Source organism: Antechinus flavipes, chromosome 2 (genome assembly GCF_016432865.1).
Source record: "Antechinus flavipes isolate AdamAnt ecotype Samford, QLD, Australia chromosome 2, AdamAnt_v2, whole genome shotgun sequence".
In the NCBI taxonomy this organism is placed as follows: domain Eukaryota; kingdom Metazoa; phylum Chordata; class Mammalia; order Dasyuromorphia; family Dasyuridae; genus Antechinus; species Antechinus flavipes.
This window is the reverse complement of record NC_067399.1, coordinates 390,108,214-390,128,986: the sequence shown is the minus strand read 5'-3', so window position 1 is coordinate 390,128,986 and position 20,773 is coordinate 390,108,214. Positions and strand designations below refer to the sequence as shown.

The following is a 20,773-nucleotide window of genomic DNA, read 5'->3' as shown; positions in this document are numbered from 1 at the left end:
GAGATAGAAAGATGGAGTAAGTCAGAGACAGAAACGGACAGAGAGAGCTGAGTAAATGGAGTCTGGATTCCAAAAGTTACAGGAAACTTTTGCTAGTGAAAGATGCCCATAAGGAAATCCAACATGAATAATTTTGCATGAAACTCCAAGGACCAGAATCTGGCCAGAATTCCTGACCACCTTCACAACCTCACCTCATTGGGCGTAGTGGACTCATTTTTAAGAATGATCAGGTTCTGTGCACTCTGCCCACTTTGACCAGTCAGATGTCTGCTGTCAGTCACGACTGCATGTGGCCCAGGGCCAGTCTGGGCCCCTGTATTGTAAAACATGAATGTGTCACTTCCTGAGCCTGCTGTTAGACAGGCCTTATAGCAGTAGGTCTTAGTGAGGGAGCCATTCCCTCGAACCTCAATGAAGTGAGGCTGAACTTTCAAACCATGTGGGATCCTTGCGTCAATGTTGTTGTTAGCTTGTTTGTAGAGTTCTGCAGGACACCTCTCCCTGACCCCACAGAAGCCTCCACAGCATGAGGTGCCATATGCAGTATAATGATAGCATTTGATAATAGTCAAAACAATGATTGTCAAAAGGAATATAAATGAAACTGTGCTCAGTGCAATAATGAGATAAAGAGTTATCTCTGAATATGTCCGAGTATTTTTAACATGTCTTCTGGTGTCAGGGAGTATTTTTGAAACCCTGTCCACTACAGCAACTGTAATAAGCACTGAGGCAGACAGGGATGGCTGTCCATTATCCCTAACCAGAACTGTCAGATTGAAAGTGGACATACTTTCATCACCCAGTTTCCGGGTAGTCCTTATTTCTCCTGTGTGGAGCTCCACCTTGAAAAGGTCAGGGTCAGAGGCCTGGGCTAAGTAGTAGAAGAGCCAAGCATTTTGCCCTGAGTCTGAGTCCATGGCTATTACCTTGGTGATCAAGTAGCCAGCCGCAGCTGTTCGAGGAACCATCTCCATGGCCACTGATGAATTGGTTGAGGTAGGGTACAGTATCTGTGGAGCATGGTCATTGATATCCACTACATATATATTGGCAGTGACTGTACTGCTCAATGGAGGGGTCCCCTTATCTCGGGCCTCCACAATCACGTCAAATTCCCGCAACTTCTCATAATCAAAGGAACTGACTGCATAGATGTTACCAGTTATTTCATTTATGGACACATAGGAGGTGACTGGCAGTCCTTGGATTTCCTTCTCCAAAAGCGAATAGGTGACCTCGGCATTCTGGTTGGCATCGAGGTCTGTGGCCTGCACGGTGCATAGCAGTGCCCCTGGGACATTGTTTTCTGGGACATAGACCGAGTAGGCAGCTTCCTGGAATCGAGGAGGGTTGTCATTGATGTCGGAAATGTCCACCCGGATGGTCTGTTGGGAGGTAAGCTGAGGAGTCCCTGCATCGGTGGCCGTCACTGTTATGTTGTAAGCAGCCACTCTCTCCCTGTCCAGTGGGCCACTCACCTCCAAGGAATAGGAGTTCCCAAGCCCATTGAGTCGGAAAGGCAGAGAAGCGGGGAGCCTGAGGCTCACCCTCTGGTTGGGGCCAGAGTCCTGGTCGTTGACACTCATAAGGGCGACCACGGTGTTGGGCATGGCGTCCTCAGACACGGGACTATACAGATCCGTGACCACCACCTCCGGGGCATTGTCATTCACATCCACGATGTCCACTAGTACCTTACAGTGGCCGGCCATGGGTACAGGACCTCGGTCAGTGGCTTGCACATAGATCTGATAGGAAGAGGCCTCTTCATAATCCAGGGCCCCGCTCACTCTTACCTCTCCAGTCCCCGAGTTGATGCTGAAGAGTTGTCTCTCTCTTTCAGAAGTGTAGCTGCTGAAGGAGTAAACCAGTTCGCCATTGGAGCCCTCGTCTGGGTCCGAAGCATTCAGCTTCACCACTAGGGTTCCCGGGGGCGAGTCCTCTCTCAGCTGAACGCGATAAGTAGACTGGTCAAAGGCGGGAGAGTTGTCATTCGTGTCCAAGACTTTCACGAAAATCTGTGCAGTGCCCGAGCGTGGCGGGTTGCCCCCGTCCACGGCAGTGAGGACCAGGCGATGCAAACTAGCCTGCTCTCTGTCTAGGCCCTTGCGCAGCACCAGCTCCAATACCTTACTGTTCTCCTGAAGGGGCTTGAGGTCCAAGGCGAAATGCTCATTGGGGCTGAGTTGATAGCTCTGAACCGAGTTGGTTCCCACGTCCGGGTCCTGCGCGCTCTCGATATGGAAGCGCGTCCCCGGAGCCACCGACTCACTCACCTCCAGCTGGTAATCGGAGCGCGGAAAGCGAGGAGAGTTGTCGTTGATGTCCAGCACCTCCACCTCGACTGCACTCACTGCCACGGGGCTGTGGGCCAACACCTCCAAGTGAAGCAAGCAGCGGGGCCGCTGCTCGCAAAGTGCCTCTCGGTCCATGCGCTCGTTGACGAAGAGCTTGCCATTCGTTAAGTCCAGCTCCAGGTATCGCGGACTAGGTGCGCCCAGGTGGTTAATGCGCAAGCAGCCCGGCCCCAGGCGCCGCAGTTCTAACCCCAAGGCACTGGCCAAGTTTCCTACCAGCGAACCGGGTTCTTGCTCTTCCGGCACTGAGTAGCGCAACGGGGAGGCCTCCGGGCCCGGCAGCAGCATTGCCAGCAAGAGCAAGAGCAGCACCGGGGACTGAAGCATCAGAAGCAGCGGGAGCCCCGCAGCCTCCGAGCCACGCCGGGGACCCTCCGGCTCCATAGCCGCCAGCCGCCAGGGCAGCCGCGGAGCCCAGCTACTCAAGGAGAGGTTGTTCTCAGCCCGGACCCCGCCTCCGCCTCGGCTCCCCTGGCCACCAGCTCCTCCGCGGTTCTTACATTTGCAGACATCTCGGGTCACTTCCAGTGCCGCCCGCCGCCGCCGCCGCCGCCCCTGTTACAGTATCGAGGCCTCTTCTCCAGCCCCGCCGCCCAACACCCCGGCCCCGCCCGCGCTGCTTGGGGCCTCTCGGCAGCTCCAGCCCAACCTTGCAGTGTCTGGCCGCGGCTCAGCTTCCTGCCGCTGCTACTGCCGCTGCCGCTGCCGCTCCGGGGGGAGGGAAGATGAAGGAATAGGAGCAGAAGGGGAGGAGCGCTGAGTGGGCTCAGAACGAATTCAACACCGAGGCTGAGGACAGCGACCTCAAGCCGCCCCACCCAGCCCTCAGCTCCTCGAGTACCCAAGCTCTCTCCCTTCTTTCTATCCGACCAGCGCGGAAACAAATGAAATAGAAATAGAACATAATTGAAAAGGAGCCATTCCCTTTGTTCCAGTTTCACCCCCACCTTACTGTACCCCACCCCACCCCCACGCCTACCACCCAAGACTTTTTTTTAGTGGCCTAAAAGACTTTTCAAAGGTTGATTTCCTGTGGTGGGGGTGGGGTGGGAAGAGATGGAAAACACCGCCCAAAATGGACAATAAACTGACTCCGAGTAGCAGCAATCAGCGTGAAAGATAGGCAGCTGCCCCGCTGCCGCTGATAAGTATTGACTGAACTGAGTAACCTCTCTCTAGGCAACTTTTCTAATTCTAAGCTGCAGACCAGGTCCCTGTGAAATAACACACCCAGTGCTATTCTCACCGACAGAGCCTCAGAATGAGTCTCCAAGCATAATTTATAAAAATTCAACACCGAAATGCAGCACTGTTAATTTTAAAAGATAACATATGTAAACCATTTGGTAAGCATTATACAAATGTCTGCAGTTGTGTTCAGGCAAAGGGCCTAGTGATATGAACTAAGAAAGGTCTCTGCGATGGTTAGTAGTACAAGCTGAATCTTTCTACTGACCTTTCCTAGAAAGACTCCCAAATACTGCACAATGTTTGATATCTTTGAGAAGAAAGAACCGAATGCAGCAGAAAGCCAAGAGCAGGTAGATATATGTCTACACTTGATTGATATATAGATGTATCAGTGTTATCATATATGGAATAAGGGAAGGAAAAAAGATAAGCAGCAAGAGAGACAGAGACAGGCTGAAACACAGAGAGATGAATCTTATTTCCACATTCCCAAATACCTGATAGACTCTGGTATCTATCTAGAAAGTTGTTATTGAAGTCTATGCCTTTCCCTTTCAGAGATGTAGCTACTAAAGGATTTAGGAGTATACCAGTTCACTATTGGATCTCTCAACCTTTCTAATACTCAACTCAACATGTTCCTTATTAAATCTTTCCTTTCTCCTAGCATCTCTTTCTGTTGTTCTAAGTGCTAGCTCAAAGTCTCAAGCATATATGATACTTTAACTCTCCATACATCCACTCAGATGCCAATTCTTGGCAATTCTATCTCCAGAATATCCCTCATACTCACATTTTTATTTTTACTCTAGCTGCTAAACAACTTGATTCAGGTCTCACCTCTGTCCCTTCTAATTTGTATGCTTTCCTCCATTATCCCCTCTCTCCAAGCCATTTTGCGTAGATCTTCCTAAGGCATTGGTGGCCCATCTCAGCTCTTTTCCCAAAACATGTTATCTTCCCAAAACCAAAAAAATGATTCCCTGTTGCTTATAGATTGTTCACAATCTGGCCCCAATCTACATTTCCAAGGCATTTTACTATATATTCCAGACACCAATAGTTGTCAAAACTCTCACCTGGAATATATTCCTTATTTACCTTTAGGATCACTCCTCACCCTCCCCCACCCAGTTATTTTTAAAACACAGCTCAAGTGTGAGATTTCCTCCAAGAAACCCTTCTTGATGTTCTCAACTGGAATTATTGCCTTTTCTACCAGTAGAATGTGAATTTATTGGGGATTCATAGGATCCTAGATGAGGAACTGGAAATGGAGAAGGGAAGAAAGAGGAAAACGAAGGGAATAAGCATTTAATTGCTCCAACTCCATGCCAAGCAGTGTGCTAAGTGTTTTACAAATATTCTCTTTTAATCCTCACAACAATCCTGTAAGGAAGGTGTTGTTATTATCTTCATTAAACAATTGAAGAAACTGAGGCTAAATGATTCTCTCAGGAATTCACCCAATTATGATGTATCTGAGATTGGGTTTGAATACAGATCTTCCTGATTGCAGTCCAGCACTCTATCCATGGTACAAAATAGCTACCACAAGCACCTACCTGCAATGGATCTTGTAGGCTCTAATGTATCATTTCCCCTCTGTTATTCCTAGGATCTAAGAACAATGCCTGAACATACTAAATACTTAGTAAATGTTAAGCTAAATTGACCTTTAAGAGGTTGGGTTTTGTTAGTTTTTTTTCTACAAGAGTCTGTAGAATCATCACCACAAGAGTGACCCTTACTTATACTGGTATTTATGCCCAATTATTTCTTTATTTATATGTTAATACTTCATGAAAAGAAAATATTCAACATCCTGATTCCCCTTAATTCATTTTTATACTCCATAGAGATTTGAGATTTATTATCACTTCTGTCTTTATTTCATATTATTCCCTTTAATTATTCTCCTCCTTTCTATACTGCAGATACAGTATTATTTCCATCCAAAATTCTTCTATTTCAGAATAATTATGAATCATTACCTTTTGTTTTTCTTTCCTGACTTTTCCCTCTCCACTCCATTTCCCCATTTTCTGATAGCATTTTTCTACTTTATCTTCTTTAGTAGAGTTTCCTTTGCCCTAGGGAACTGTTCTTTACTAAGGGAAAATATGTAACAAGAAAACTACAAGATACTCTGGCATAATGTGCTACCCTGCTTATGTTAAACTAAACTATGAAGGCCTGGCAAAATGGAAATCTAGACTCACAAGATTTTGTGTTCTAGACTTAGCATTCAGTTGTTTTTCAGTCATGACACCACTTGGGGTTTTGTTGGCAAAGATGTTAGATTGGACTGCTGTTTCCTTCTCCATTTCATTTTACAGATAGGGAAACTGAAGCAAAGCATTAAGTAATTTGTCCAGGGTAATACACTTAGTATCTGTGGTCAGATTTGAACTCAGGAAGATGAGTCAACCTGACTCTACGTCCAATGCTATATCCACTGTGTCTAACTACCTGCTCATATTCTGAAACAGTGCACCATAATTCATAATGCTTTCTTTTCCTATTTCTTTCAATGCGTTCCTTTTCAAATATTCAGTTCTATATAATCTTCCTATTTGTCTTTTATAGTGTTGTATATTTCTCTCTCTCTCTCTCTCTCTTTTTTTTTTTTTTTTTTTACTTCCCTTAAGGGTGCCAAAGTAGAGATCTACATTTATTATATTCATTTCCTTAAGACTTCTGCTCTTCCCTCTTCCTCAGTCCTCCCTAAACTCCCAATTTGCTCCATCTACTGTTGCTGTTTTGAGAATTTGAACTCAAATAGCCCTAGGCTTTCAACTACACTAATTCAAATCTGGCCTGTGTCCTCATACATTTGTTTCTGAAAACAAATGACATGTAAATGGAATACAGTTATAAACTGTCAGGAAGAAAACAACCTTTGCTTTCACCTCATTGTCTCTCCCCTGGTGTTTTCCATTCTTAAATGCCTCAATTTCTGTGTGGTACTCAGATGTCTGGCTTCTGGACTTTGGTCCTTTCTGATTTTGTTTAGATGGGTCCCTTCAAGGTGGAGTGATTTTTTTTTTTTTCTGAAAGCTCACAAGAGTCAAAACATAATGAGAGAAATGAAGGTGAGTTCTTTCGGGGGAACCAAAAAGAAATTTCACAAGGACATAAACTAGATTATTCCCCTCTAATCAAGATTAAAAGCCTCAAGTTGATGCTTAGTCTTTCAGTGCTTTAGAGGGTACTTACAGCTGAGGTCTTTGGTCACATGTCAAACATTTCCATGAGATATGTGACATAAAGAACTAATTTGCTTGCCATCTGACTCCACATTGATTTCTCTTTAAGTACTTTCATTCAAAAGCAACTTTTCAGGCAGGTGGTTAAGGGGCAGAGCTTTTACTCAAAAAATATCAACCTTGATCTCTTTATTTTACCAACACAGCATTATTCCTTTTAGCTTTCAATTTTTTCCTATTAAATACAAATAACTCTTAGGCTGTCTTAAGTTTTATCAGACAACCATTAGTGTCTTGAAAAGAATGTTGGACTTGGAATCAGATGACTTGGTTCAGATCATTATTCTCTTCATCACACAATATCACCAGCACATTAGATGCATGACAAGGCAAAACATTTAATCTTTCTCATCCTCAGTGTATTTATAATTTTAAAAATAGAGATTATATTATTTGTATCACCTTCTCTACTGGGTTACTGTGAAGCAAGCAAAAGAATTGTGAATTGTCATTGTTCTTAATATCCAACTGAGAGTAATTCTTTTGGGAATGTGATGGATAACAGTGGAGACAGGGTGAAGAAACTCAAATAGAAAGATTAATGGGACACCAAATTTAAGTCACCCTTTGACTTCACAGCTTTTCCTAGAACTGACCCTACCGTTAGAGATTGTATCAAGGGAGAAGAGTACACAGTAGAATAAATTTCTATAGGATTTCTCAGAAAGCCTTTGTCATCCTACAGGGAACAAAAATTGACCAGGTAGAAAGGAGAGAGGTATTTTTATTTTATTTTATTTTAGCAATGTTGCATTTGCTATGCCAATTCCCATCTTTATTTTAATTTACGGCTGCTCCAAAATACAGAAAGTGCCCTTTCCCATTCCACTTTTCTAACATTCCAGATGAACTTCAAATCCTACATAAAAATCCATTTCCTCTGACTTTTTCCCTTTCTGGAATTAGAGTCATAGTTGTATCAGCAATCCATATTTATATCACCTTAATAAGTTTTGCAAAATGCTTTCCTCACAACTACTTTTCTTCCAATCTACCCTTCAGGCTAACTAACCCTTCAGTGACTTTTTTTGGCCCTGAGCTTCAAGATTTTATAAAAGGCCTAAAAGACAATTTTTTCTCTAATGGTTTTCTCATCTCTTACTTCAGTTTATCACTGAATCATTTTTTATTGTAAGTTATAGTTTATAACAAAAGTAAAATTTATGTTTATCTATCAAAAAATGAGGCTAATAACTAGTAGAGGAGAGTGAAGAAGGAAAAGTTTCACTCTCATTCAGTCTTATAAAATAAACTCTGGAACAGTTTCCCCAGGCAAACAATGTCTTTATTCCTTAATTAAATTTGTAAAACATATCACTGTGAGGTCAACAGTCATACTAACAATATTAATCAGAGCAGAGCAGAAAAAAGGCAACAAGAAAAACATGCAAGTTCTATGACCTCCCCATCATTCACATCAGTTTTGCCTGCTCCTATTTAACACCATTACAATGTATTTTCACTTGCCAATGAACTTACCCTCAACTCCTTTAAAATAAAGAAATGGGAAACTGGAATTTATTGTGACCATTAGGCAATAGTGTAATGTTCACTAGTTGAATTAGGCTTTGGCTTAATCCTTGTGGGAATATCAACTAAATTTTGTTTAAATTTGGTGCTGCTCTATGACTTAGATTCACATGCCACTTATCTCAAAAGAAAAATGAATGTTTTTCCCATGACTAATAAAAGCCAAGACAACTCAACTCCTCTTGCCCTTTATCCATTCCACATTAATACTGCTTCTGTAAGCATAACATCCAAGAAGTGGGTGAGTAGAAGAGAATATACTCCAACTATAGCAGATTAGATTTTCTATAACACTCAGATATTCACTTTTAAAGAGTAGCTTTTGCAGAATGGTTCTCTAATCTTCTGGTTTTTTGCAGTTAACAATCACACATACTTAAATCTCACCTGAGCTGTACGTGATGGAAAAGAAAATGGCAATCCACTCCAGCTATCTTTGCTAAAAAAAAATTCCAAATGGAGTCATAAAAAGGTAGACACAATTGAAGACACAACAAAAGCTGTTCATGGAGAAACTATATCCCAAAGCATCTACTGAGCTGCATCCAGACTGTCTGCTGTGGATTTGGAATAATAGCTGCCCCCATGCTAGACACTTCTTTTTGAAGAATTAGATGAATATGGATGGCATATGAGCTCCTTTGTTATAGTGGTTAAGCAAGAACTGTCTAAATTTAAGAGATAAAGTGAAGTTTTCACTTCACTCTGTTAGTTCTCTTTCTGATTATAGTCATACATATATTTATATAGGTAGCACGTATTTATATGTACATATATTTATATTTTCATTTATGAAATTATGGACTAGTAATAAAGAGCAAAGGAAGACCTGTTTTAAATCTCATACCTGCTACATCTTGGCTGAGGAATGCAAAATACTTTAACGTCTCATTGGCCCCATAAAACTGTAAATTGCAGAGAAGGGACAGATCTGCAGTGGTAAAGTAATTTCCTTATCAATGAAATCACATGTCTAGTCATGTGGAAATGTACATGTATATACACCATAAGGATTGGGGTCAGGACAAAATTATGGGGTATGGCATCAAATAATGGGATTTGGTCATGTGATGAATTCACAATGGCTTTCTCTTTGCCAAGAGATACTTTCATTTATGCGAAGAGTTATAGACAAAATGAAGAGGTAAAATAGACACCAGAAGTAGTAAATATAAAATAGATTTGGGAGAGCATATAGTGAACAAGGAAAGGGGTTTTAATAATTAGCAATGGACAAATTCCCCAAGGAAACTCACAATCAGGAGAAAAAGAATATGCTATGAGGTGGAAATATGCCATTAATTGACAGACTAAATCCATAAGAGTTTAGCACCCTAAAAGAGAGCTATTACAAAGAGAAAGACACTATGAGGTATGGAGGAGAGGTAAGAAGAAAGATACCTCGAGGCAGAACATTGTGACCAGCTAATCCCAATGGGGATTAGCAAAAATGGTATAGACATGGGTAGATTTATAGGGAAAATTTAATCTCAGAGGTTTGACATCATAATTTGGCTTTCTGGATTAGGGTTACCCAAGACCTCCATAGGGGTAGAACTGTAAGGCTGAGCTGACCCCGCTCAGTGCCCTTCCTTGCTTGCCTCAGGGAATATTATAATCTTATTAGTACCTAAGGCTTTCTATTCTAACCATATACAGGACCTCATCTTATACACAAACATACAAACACATCCCTGACACCAACACATGGATGCATCACGGAATATAAATTTTAAAAATATTTTTATCTGTGAATTGGGAGTACTATTTATCTTCAAGGGATATCTCTGAATAGAGTTTGAATGAGGAGAAGGGGAAGGGAAGTGTATTGATTCCCCCTAACTTTCACCAGTCTTCTTCAGGACAGGGCTAGGCAAATTAAGACAATTCTGAGATACCACTACACACCTGTCAGATTGGCTAGAGTGACAGGGAAAGATAATGTGGAATGTTGGAGGGGATGTGGGAAAACAGGGACCCTGATACATTGTTGGTAAACACATCCAGCTATTCTGGAGAGCAATTTGGAACTATGCTCAAAAAGTTATCAAACTGTGCATACCCTTTGATCCAGCAGTGTTTCTACTGGGTTTATACCCCAAAGAGATACTAAAGAAGGGAAAGGGATCTGTATGTGCCAAAATGTTTGTGGCAGCCCTGTTTGTAGTGGCTAGAAGCTGGAAAATGAATGGATGCCCATCAATTGGAGAATGGTTGAATAAATTGTGGTATATGAATGTTATGGAATATTATTGTTCTGTAAGAAATGACCAGCAGGATGAATACAGAGAGGACTGGCAAGATTTACATGAACTGATGCTAAGTGAAATGAGCAGAACCAGGAGATCATTATATACCTAAACAACAATACTGTTTGAGGTTGTATTCTGATGGAAGTGGATCTCTTCGATAAAGAGAGCTAATTCAGTTTCAATTGACCAAGGATGGACAGAAGCAGCTACACCCAAAGAAAGAACACTGGGAAATGAATATAAGCTGCTTGCATTTTTGTTTTTCTTCCCGGGTTATTTATACCTTCTGAATCCAATTCTCCCTGTGCAACAAGAAAACTGTTCAGTTCTGCACACATGTATTGTATCTAGGATATACTGTAACCTATTCAACATGTAAAGGACTGCTTGACATTTGGGGGAGGGGTGGAGGGAGGGGAAAAATCAGAACAGTAGTGAGTGCAAGGGATAATGCTGTAAAAAATTATCCTGGCATGGGTTCTATCAATAAAAAGTTATTTAAAAAAAAAAAAAAGGACAGGGCTAGGCTAAACTGTGGACAATTGTTACATTCTCATTTCCATTTAAGCTACTGGGCTCGTGCTTGGCCACATGGAACCCTGTAGAAAATACTGGCAGAACTTGTTTCTTGGTGTCAAATGGGACTGGCAGGAATAGCTATTCAATATTTTTGAAATTAACTCATTAGAAGTGGGTCACCAATGAGGGATGCCAGGTTTCCTATTGATAATTGCATGTAGGAAAATCACAGGTTCTAGCATCTTCTGAAATTACTGCCAAAGCCAATATGACTTTTGAAGGAACATCAGGAAGGAGCTAACAGGCACATTGGCACTGTAGTTGGAAGACAACAATGAATTTTCATGGCTGTTAACAATCCCAAATATGCTTCTTTAAAAGAAAAAGAAGACGAAGAAGACGAAGAAGATGAAGAAGACGAAGAAGACGAAGAAGAAGACGAAGATGAAGAAGAAGAAGAAGAAGAAGAAGAAGAAGAAGAAGAAGAAGACGAAGATGAAGAAGAAAGAAAGAAAAGAAAAAAGGAAAAAAGGTTTCCACATAATTTTCTAATTCCTGAAATTTTACAAACAGAAATTCATTCTTTTAGTTTAATAAACTTCTTCTCCTACTTAAATCAGATATTGCTAAAGAAATAATAAACTTTGTCTACAAGTTGTATCTATTTGGACAAGAATGAATTTGTCTTTTTTCCTGATACTAGATTTGGATGACAGGGAGAATGTGATAGTATTGGGTATCTGAGGAGATACCACCAAGTCCAAGGGAAAGGGAACAAAGTTGAAGTTATTGAAAACCAGCTCTACTGACTTCACAATTTTGCCCTGAGCTACAAACAGAATGCAAAGAACTACAAACATTGTTGTTAGTGGAACAGGATTCCCTAAAAAGTGGTAATCATTGTAGAACTGATTCTGTTCACTAAAAAGCATCAAGGATCAGTCTGACCAAAGGCACTGGGATAATACCTCACTGCACCTTGCACCACTTTTAGCCCTATATGAAATCATGTATAGTAATACTTTAAAATGTTAAAATGTTTAGAACTACAATCCAAAGTTTTAGTATAATTAGAAAAATATTGCACAAACAATGATACATACTACATAAATGAAAGCCTTGTCATCAAACACAAGAGACAGACTATTTTTTTTTAACCAAAATAACTTATGCACATCAAAAATAACAGAATCTTGAGCTGGAAAGAACCCTGAAAACCATCCTAACTTAACCTTTCATTTTAATAATTGGGGAAAAATAGTAAGCCCTGAAATTTGAACCAATTTGCCTAAGCATGGGCAGTTTATGCCTAAGATATATGATAGACCCAAAACTAGAACTTGAATATCCTCAGGTACATATTTCCTTTCCTACGTGGTATGCCTTCTGTGAAGAACAATGAAGAACTTTTACATTGCTAGGTCATAAAAGGAAATGATTTACTATGACTTAGATAGGATTCCAAAAAATGAGCTGAAAGCATTGTGTCTCAAAATAATACAGTCACACAATTTTGTGCTGACCACACGGTGTTGCTATAAAACTGGTGAGCAGATGAAGCATCCCTAAAGGGGGCTGAAATCAATATAAATGTCAGAGAAGGTTTTGATAAATCACTTATCACATTGAGATAAAAGAGGTAATAATAGTTGGGGGATGATGAGCGGCAATGGTATTTCTAACAAATCCTGTATTCACTGACTCCAGACAAGATTTTTACTTAAGGATTCCATTAACTGAACAAGAAAAGATGAAACACTAGAACACTAGAAAAGTAGTGTTTTAGTATAACAAGAAAACACTAAGACATTGGGATGCTTCCATTCCCATCTGTGGCACATACTGGACACCAGCAATTTTCCAGAAACATGTTATTCTCACCATCTTTGTGTCTGTCTCAGATTTTTAAAAGATAATACTATGTGAAAAAGATAGTAAGCTGGATCCTCCATTATTTTGGAGACTGTATAAACTGGTCTGAAAAATATACCCTTAACTTAATGTCTTCCGTGAGGTCATCCTGATATAACCAGATAATTTAAGAATTCACAAGTTTTGTTTTTCTTCAGTTACCTATATATCATCAGTCAAGGGAGGTTGGTGTTTGAATTATCTTGACGGTTGCAAGCAATAAAAAGAAATTTACATGTTAAACAACCATAAATATATGCTGGGCAAATTCAAGAGAATAAGACAAATTCTTAGTGAACAACCAGTAGACAAATCAACAATTAAGTATTATCTTCATCTGATTAAACAAAACCATCATTAAGCAAGATTTGTATTTACTTATAAGTCTTTAAATTGACAAAAGAAACAGAGAAAATTTTCTCTGTTTTCCTAGACTTGTTCTTCAGATCACTTCTGGCTTCCAGTATTGTTACTACAAATGCATTCCAAGATTCCATCTATCACTATAGGCCCATTATTCCTTCTTTGGTCCTGCTTCTTCTCTGCTCCAACTCTTGGGCTTTCATCCATAGAATTAAATAAAATGAAAATTTGGCCCCAAACAACACTTTCTTTCCCAAGTAGGTTAGTGTGCCAAATTATTCCTTGGGCTGAGTCCATTTGTTTTATTTCCACATTTTTTAGACATTGCTGAGATATATAGATTTTGATTAGCTGACAAAGAAAAGACACTTAAGAGACTTGTCTGAATGAAGGCCATAGTTTCCCTTTTTTATAGCTTTTATGTCATTAGTAGTTATTTGACAAAGTCTGTGTGAGTGAAAGATATATAGTGTTGCCTCATAAGGTCTTATTCCTGAACTTATTTAACCAAAGGTGCAATTTAGCCTAATAATACAGAGCTATTCATTAAAAAATGAAACCTTTGAGAGGTAAGTAGGTGGAGTGATAAATAAGAGTACTAAATCTGAGACAGAAAGACTTGAATTCAAAACATACCTCAGACACTTACTAATTGTGTGACCCTAGGTATACTACTTGATAGCTCTCAAAAAAAGATATCTGTTTTCTCCTTTATGGAATGAAGATAACACTATATATAGCCTTTTATAATGCTAAAGGTAACATTTAAATGGTAGCTTTAAAAAAATGGAACCTTTGATTTTATTTTCCTCTTTGGTTACTTTCAAAGTCTTCTGCTGCTACTAAGGTGTTGCTGTTCTTGTTTTTCACTCATTTCAGTTGTGTCTGACTTTTTGTGACCCCATATGGGGTTTTCTTGGCAAAGATACTGCAGTGGTTTGCTATTTACTTCTCATTTTACATATGAGGAAACTGAGGCAAACAGGGTTAAGTAACTTGCCCAGGGTCACACAGCTAATAAGTTTCTAAGGCTGGATTTCAACTGAGGAAGCTGAGTCTTCCTGACCCCAGGCCCAGCTTTCTATCCATTGTGTGATTAAGCTGCCCTTTTAAAGTGTTACTTTTGTTATTAATAAACAAGTATATTCATTGATATCCTATTGAATTGATTTATAGCTATAAGTCTTTCTCTTGTAATGATTTACATCGATGATCTGTAATGCTTTTGTCCTGGGAAAAAATTATGAAGTAATCAAAGTTGATCTCTTTTAGCATTCTTCCCAGACTCTGTCATCAACATCAAATCCCCCTCTAGGGTTCACTAGACCTTCGTCTTCCTTTTCCTTCTTCTCCACAAAATCTGGAATAATTCAGACAAACTCATTTCTACTAAGGTATATGAAAATGCATAACTTGTTAGCTAATGTATCTGAATTTTAATAGAAGACAAAGCCTGATATAATTGAGTTAATTGGGAAATCTTCCTCATGTGCTAGACTGGAGCACATTGGGCCTATTCTCTGCATGGAAATGGGCCTGGCTCTTTCCAAGGCCACAAGTACACTAATTTAGCACTATAGGATTAATGCGTTGGGATGATGCAGCAATACTATATTTGTCCTTGTGGGACTTTGGGATGATGAGAGCTATCCAAGGTAGAATGTCTGGGAATGGGTCTATGCTCAGAATGTGCTTTCCTGAACTCTTTGTCTGGGGGAAGGGCTGTGTCAAAAAGGACTAACCATTGAGCCATAGAAGAAGCCAATCATTGAGTAAGGTTTAAAAAAAGAAACAACTCCTGTTCTTTCTCTCTCTTTTCTTTCAAAGATAATTCTTTCTACTCTGCCAGCTCTCCTTAAGACTTCCAGCAAAGGCAAATAGGAGCAGAGATAACCACCAGCCTTTCATGTGTCCCACGCAGTTGATATGACAGATACAGTGACTATATATGAGTACTTAGGAGAGCCTGAGATTGGAGCTCAAATCCCCAGCTGCCTCTCCTGATTTGTCTTTCTTCTCCTATTGAATAGTGATTCTGAGATGAATTGTTCCAGCCTTACTTGCTACCTTGAGAGTTCAAGAGGTACCAAGTCACTGAATTAGGTGCTGGTTGAGAGGCAGGAGGTAATAACTACAATTATACCCTGCTCAGAAGAGGAGATGACAACAAACTGGATGATAAATCTCACAAGCTAGATTACTCAGAATTCTTGAATTGTTGCTCAAGCCCTCAAGTTTCCTGGAAGCCTTTCCTACATCCCAAGAGTATAACATAGAGTATAATAGTAGTGGATGTTCATGTTTTAAAGATTTTTCAATGATACACTTACTATTCTTTTGGGTTTTAAGCATTTTCTCGTGATAGAGAAAATAGTTAGGTATCCTATACCTGATAGCTACTATTCATTGCATATTATATACATTGAGTAAATTTCCTAAAAGATATTTCTGTTAATCTTTTTTAGAAAGATAAATATGAGCTATATTTAAGCTTTGTCTTTCAGGGTTTTTCTTGGGATGGCAGGCACATAATTTATCAGAGAGTATAAGAAAACCATATTCCTGTTCTTTGGAATTATACTGCCCTTTCCCCAATCAAGAATGAATCTTGGCTCTAATTGACTTCACTGTCAGGTCCCCTTGTGGAAGAAGGCACTCCATTCCCATAGGAAGGCTTTTATATTTATACTTAATGACTGAATCTATAAGTGTGGGTCCCCTTCCTTAAATGAGAGAAAGTGAATTGTTGGGAAAGATATTTCAGGTGGAGATAAGGAAAACACTTAAACACCCATGAACTTACATGACCAGGTCAACCATGTCTCTAAATAAAGTTACATTAATGGCTTATGTTTTCTCATAATGCTTTCTATCCTTCTAACTTTGCTGCAATGCTTTTCATTTATTTGATTACTTCAAATGGCTGTCTGCACAGCACAAAGTCAAGTTGAATAAAATATAAGAACCTAAAATTAACCAAGTTAAGGAGCTCAGAATTCTGGGAGATTATTGGAGATGATTTCAGCACTCATGCTAAAAAAGTAATCTTCCTGCTCATGAAACAATCTCTTGAAAGGCTTTCATTAACAAAACTTTCTTTCTTAATATGCTTTGAACAAGGCAGTCTACAGTCTATAGACTGGGCATTATCTTCCAGGATTTCCTACAAGGCATCTTTTTTTTGGTTCTAGAACCCACCTTCCTGAGAGTTAATATCTCCAAACTCAAATTCCAGGCTCTAAGCTTCTGCTGCTTCTATGATGTACTATGAATTACTCTCTCAGGCTAACCATGTTATGATAGAAAAGAGTGAAAGAGTTAAGTTCCAATCATACAACCACAGGACAAGGAAAGGGTGACTTCTCAAAGTCAAAATAAGTGAACAATCCATTTTTCTGCTTCCTCTCTTCCATCCCTGCCCAAAAGCAAGGAACTGCATGCTCAGCCAGCATGATAGATGATAAGGAATTGGTATTGGGTTCTATTTATATAGCCTTTCTGTTCTAATGGACTAGGTATCTTTAAAATCCCAGAGCTCCATTCTCCTACACTTTGCTCCCATTCTCAGTTTTTAAGACAGAACTTGATAAATAAGGAAACACATACAAATTACCATTCCATTATACTTTGTGAAACACTGTTGTATATAGTGGGAATATTATAGAACTAGAAGTTAGGAAACAACTGGTTTGAATCCCACTTCTGACTTACGAATTGTGTGGCCATAGATAAATCATTTAACTTCTGATCTGTCAAATAGAGCTAATAAGAATGTCTCAAATGTATTCTCATGTGGATCAAGCAAAACAGTGCATTTAAAGTTCTTTGTAAATTTCAAAGCACTATGTAAATATCAGCTTTTATTTATAATATTTTTACCTCACACAAACCCCTGAGTTTGTTCTCATAAATCTAGACAAACTAGCCCCAAGAAATAAATAGGAAATAGGGTGTATGGAAAAGTTAAGTGACTTCTCAACAAGTCAAGTTGAATTTTGGCACAAGTACAATTTCATCTTTGGATCCTGACCATTCTATACAATTAAAATTTCATCACACTTCCCCCATGATCATTTTTCTGCTGTGCTCTTATGTTAGATAATTTCTTTGCTCCAACTATTTCATTCAAAATCCTAGCTGCATATGAAACATTTATAGGCTCATAAATCAATGTACACATAGGATATAGTTTTCATCTCTGCCCCATAGGATATGTAGATTTAGTGATTCAGATGTTTCTTAGAGATGTGAAAAGATGAAAGGATATTTTGCTACCAAAATAAAAAGTTCTGGCATTTTCCAAGAATTCATCAATGTGAAATCAGAGTAATGGAACTTTGAATCATTAAATGTAAAAGAAATGGAAAAATGAATGTCAGGGTATTTAGAAATCAGGGCCTTAAATCTGGAAATAAAGCAATTATAGGCTAGAATTAGTGTCATGACAGTTTTCCACTCAGTTTCTTTCCCCAGCTAGGAAACAGTTACTAGATATTCATCTTCCTTTCTAACACTAAATAATACTTCGAGAAGTGTTCATTCATTATAGCCAAATCACTAACTCACATCCTCTCAATCCCTTTGTTACTTAAGATTAAAGCTGGAGTTCAACCCAACCCTGGGCATAGACCTGATCCCACCATCTATGGAATTCTTAATATAGGCTAGTACATTTCCAAACATTTTATTGTATAAGAATCTGAACATTATAATAACACTTTTTTCACATTATGTTTAATGCCCTATGGCCCTAACCAATTTCCCTGCTGCTAGATTCTAACTTTCTTCTCTATTTGCCTCTTAAATCAATTGTCTCCAAATTCATTTAATCACATACTCCTATCAATAGAGCTTTTTTGAACACATTTGCTTATCTATAAATTATAAATATATTTTACCATATTATTATGCACATAATAAAACACAACAAATAAATAATTTTTCATTCTGTATACAATAGGAGTTGCTAAAAATTCACTGACTAAGCATCAGAGCTGTACTTGAGGAAAATCACTTCAATTGCTATATATAAAAGAGGTTGCAGTTTATATATTAAAAAAATAGTGCAAGAGACACTTGAAGAGGGAAAATCATTTATGAAAGAATTAAACTAACTGAGGTAAGAGGTGACGAAGGTCAGAATAAAAGTGGTGGCTTCCTGAGCAAAGAGGAAAGGACAAATGGTAGAGAAGTTGTGGAGGAAGAAACAAGATTTGGCAATTATGCTGACTAAGGGAAGATGAAGAATTGAAGATAAAACTAAAGTTGTAAATTCAAAGGACTGGAAGCATGTTGCTATCCTCACCAATAATAAGGGATTTAAAGAAAAAGAATGAGGGGAGGGGAAAATAATGAAATCTGCTATGCATATCATAATTTATCCATACCAGCTCATTCTCTGCTGCACCTAAAACAAAAATATTGGTAAGAACAGACATTCATTGATCACTGTCCCACAATTTCCCCTTTGAGAAACATATGAAATATAATTTCATCTTTATCTCATCCTTTTTTCACAGCTTTATTTTTTTGAGGCACTCAAAGTTAAGTGACTTGCCCAGAATCACACAGTTAAGTGTCTTGAAACCAGAAACAAGCAGGAGAGAATTTTGGGCAACTAATGATCAATTTATTACCTAGAAAATAATAAATTGATGGTCAGGGTTTCTCTGGGTAACCATAGACAAAATCATGGAGATCACAATGTTTAAATACTTTTGGGAAAGGAGGTGCCCCTATAGGTGAAAGTCAACTCTGGTAAACAATTAATGAGGGGGGACATATTAATAAGAAGGTGATCTAAAACTCTTTAGTTCCTTCTACTGAGAATATGATTTGATCATGAGACTCAGCCACCCTCAACAATCTGGACAAAGGAATCCATTTCTATCCAGACCACTCTGGCTGGTTTTTTCTGTAAACTGATTTACTCTACACTCCAATGGCTAGTGTGGTGTGTGTGTGTGTGTGTGTGTGTGTGTGTATGTGTGTGTGTGTGTGTGTATTAGTGTGGGTGTGCATATATATATATATATATATATATATGTGTGTGTGTGTGTGTGTGTGTGTGTGTGTGTGTGTGTAGGGACATAGACTTACTGCTCTAGGGCTGGAATTCATGTAGATTAAATTCTATTTATATCCTAAATAAGAGTAAGGTCTTCTATTTGGGTAGGGTCCTGCCCCAAGTTAAAAAGCATGTGCCCAGAGGATTTGAGCAATATGATCTATCAGCCTTGTCTTTCAGAGACTGCCGAACAACCTAAAAGGGCTGGATCCTGAATGAGGAAATAAAAGGGGAAAAAAACTTAATCCTAATTGAATAATTGGTTAGTAATATAATAAAAAAAATTTCTCTTAGTCTGAGGCTACATTTGAAATCAAATCCTCTTATTTCTGGGGCTAGTGATTATTTAAATTTTATAATATACATAGTTATTAGTAGGATCATCTTAATGGGAGAGTGGAGAGAATATTGAACTTTAGTCAAGAAGACCTGAGTTTGAATCATATTTCAGATATTTATGGGCTGTGTGGCACTAGTTAAGTTATTTAACTTCTTTTAGTCTTAGTTTCCCCATCTGTAAAATGAAGAATAATAAAAGCACCCTACCATACAGGGTTGTTTTAAGTATTAAATGAGATAAAATGTGGAATACACTTTGCAAATTTTAAAGCACTATATAATGCTAGCTGTTATAATTGTTAGTATTAGTATAGAAGTACATACATATAATTTATAATAATGAAATATACACACATTGGGGTTGTTCAATCATTTTATAGAGATGGGGGTATATGATTTTATAAGTTTGGAGACAAGTAGTCTAGATTTTTCTTTCTCATGTTGCAGCTCTGCTTGGAGCAAAAAGAATTGGATGCGAAGAAAGCTAAACATAGATTTCCTGACATTGTCTATGGCTAACTGGATGGCTCATGACACATATAGATACTTCAAGGTTGCTAGCCTAAGACCAGAAATATTTAGTTTATAACTTCAAAATTGATGACCCCAAAATTTGTAGCCTACACTATTAGTTGTTGCTAATGCTTCTGCTTCAAGAAAAAAAATCAGAAGACTTAGATGCACTTGACTTTGGCCAGAGTATCTAGTGACCCTGAAATGAATACCCTTGGAAACTAAGGACTTATTATTTTCTTAAAATTTTAATCATTTTATTAAAATCCAACAAACACTTACCCTATAGATGGTAACATTCTGTAAATACCTTGTCTTTTAACATAGGAGGCAGTTTAGTGCAGTGGGAAAAACAATGAATTTGGGATCACTTAACTTCAATTAAAACCCTTAATCTTATAATTGCTCTGTGATCTCAGGCAAGTCACTTAACATTTGTGGCCTTCATTTTCCAAA

General features: G+C 38.8%; 1 protein-coding gene across 13 annotated transcripts in view; it reads right to left on the bottom strand.

Annotated features, from left to right (window-relative positions):
* Positions 1 to 20,773, bottom strand: part of LOC127550013 (protocadherin alpha-C2) — a 214,278-nt gene that overhangs the window by 50,016 nt on the left and 143,489 nt on the right. The window contains exon 1 of one of the 13 annotated variants that reach the window (XM_051978570.1): positions 195 to 3,448. The exons of 11 other annotated variants lie outside the window; for them this stretch is intronic. In XM_051978570.1, the coding sequence (XP_051834530.1) occupies positions 195 to 2,747 (2,553 nt within the window). In that variant the 5' untranslated portion in view covers positions 2,748 to 3,448. Of the gene's footprint in view, positions 1 to 194; positions 3,449 to 20,773 lie in introns of those variants that run through there. One more of the 13 variants, XM_051978582.1, reaches the window with a different exon arrangement.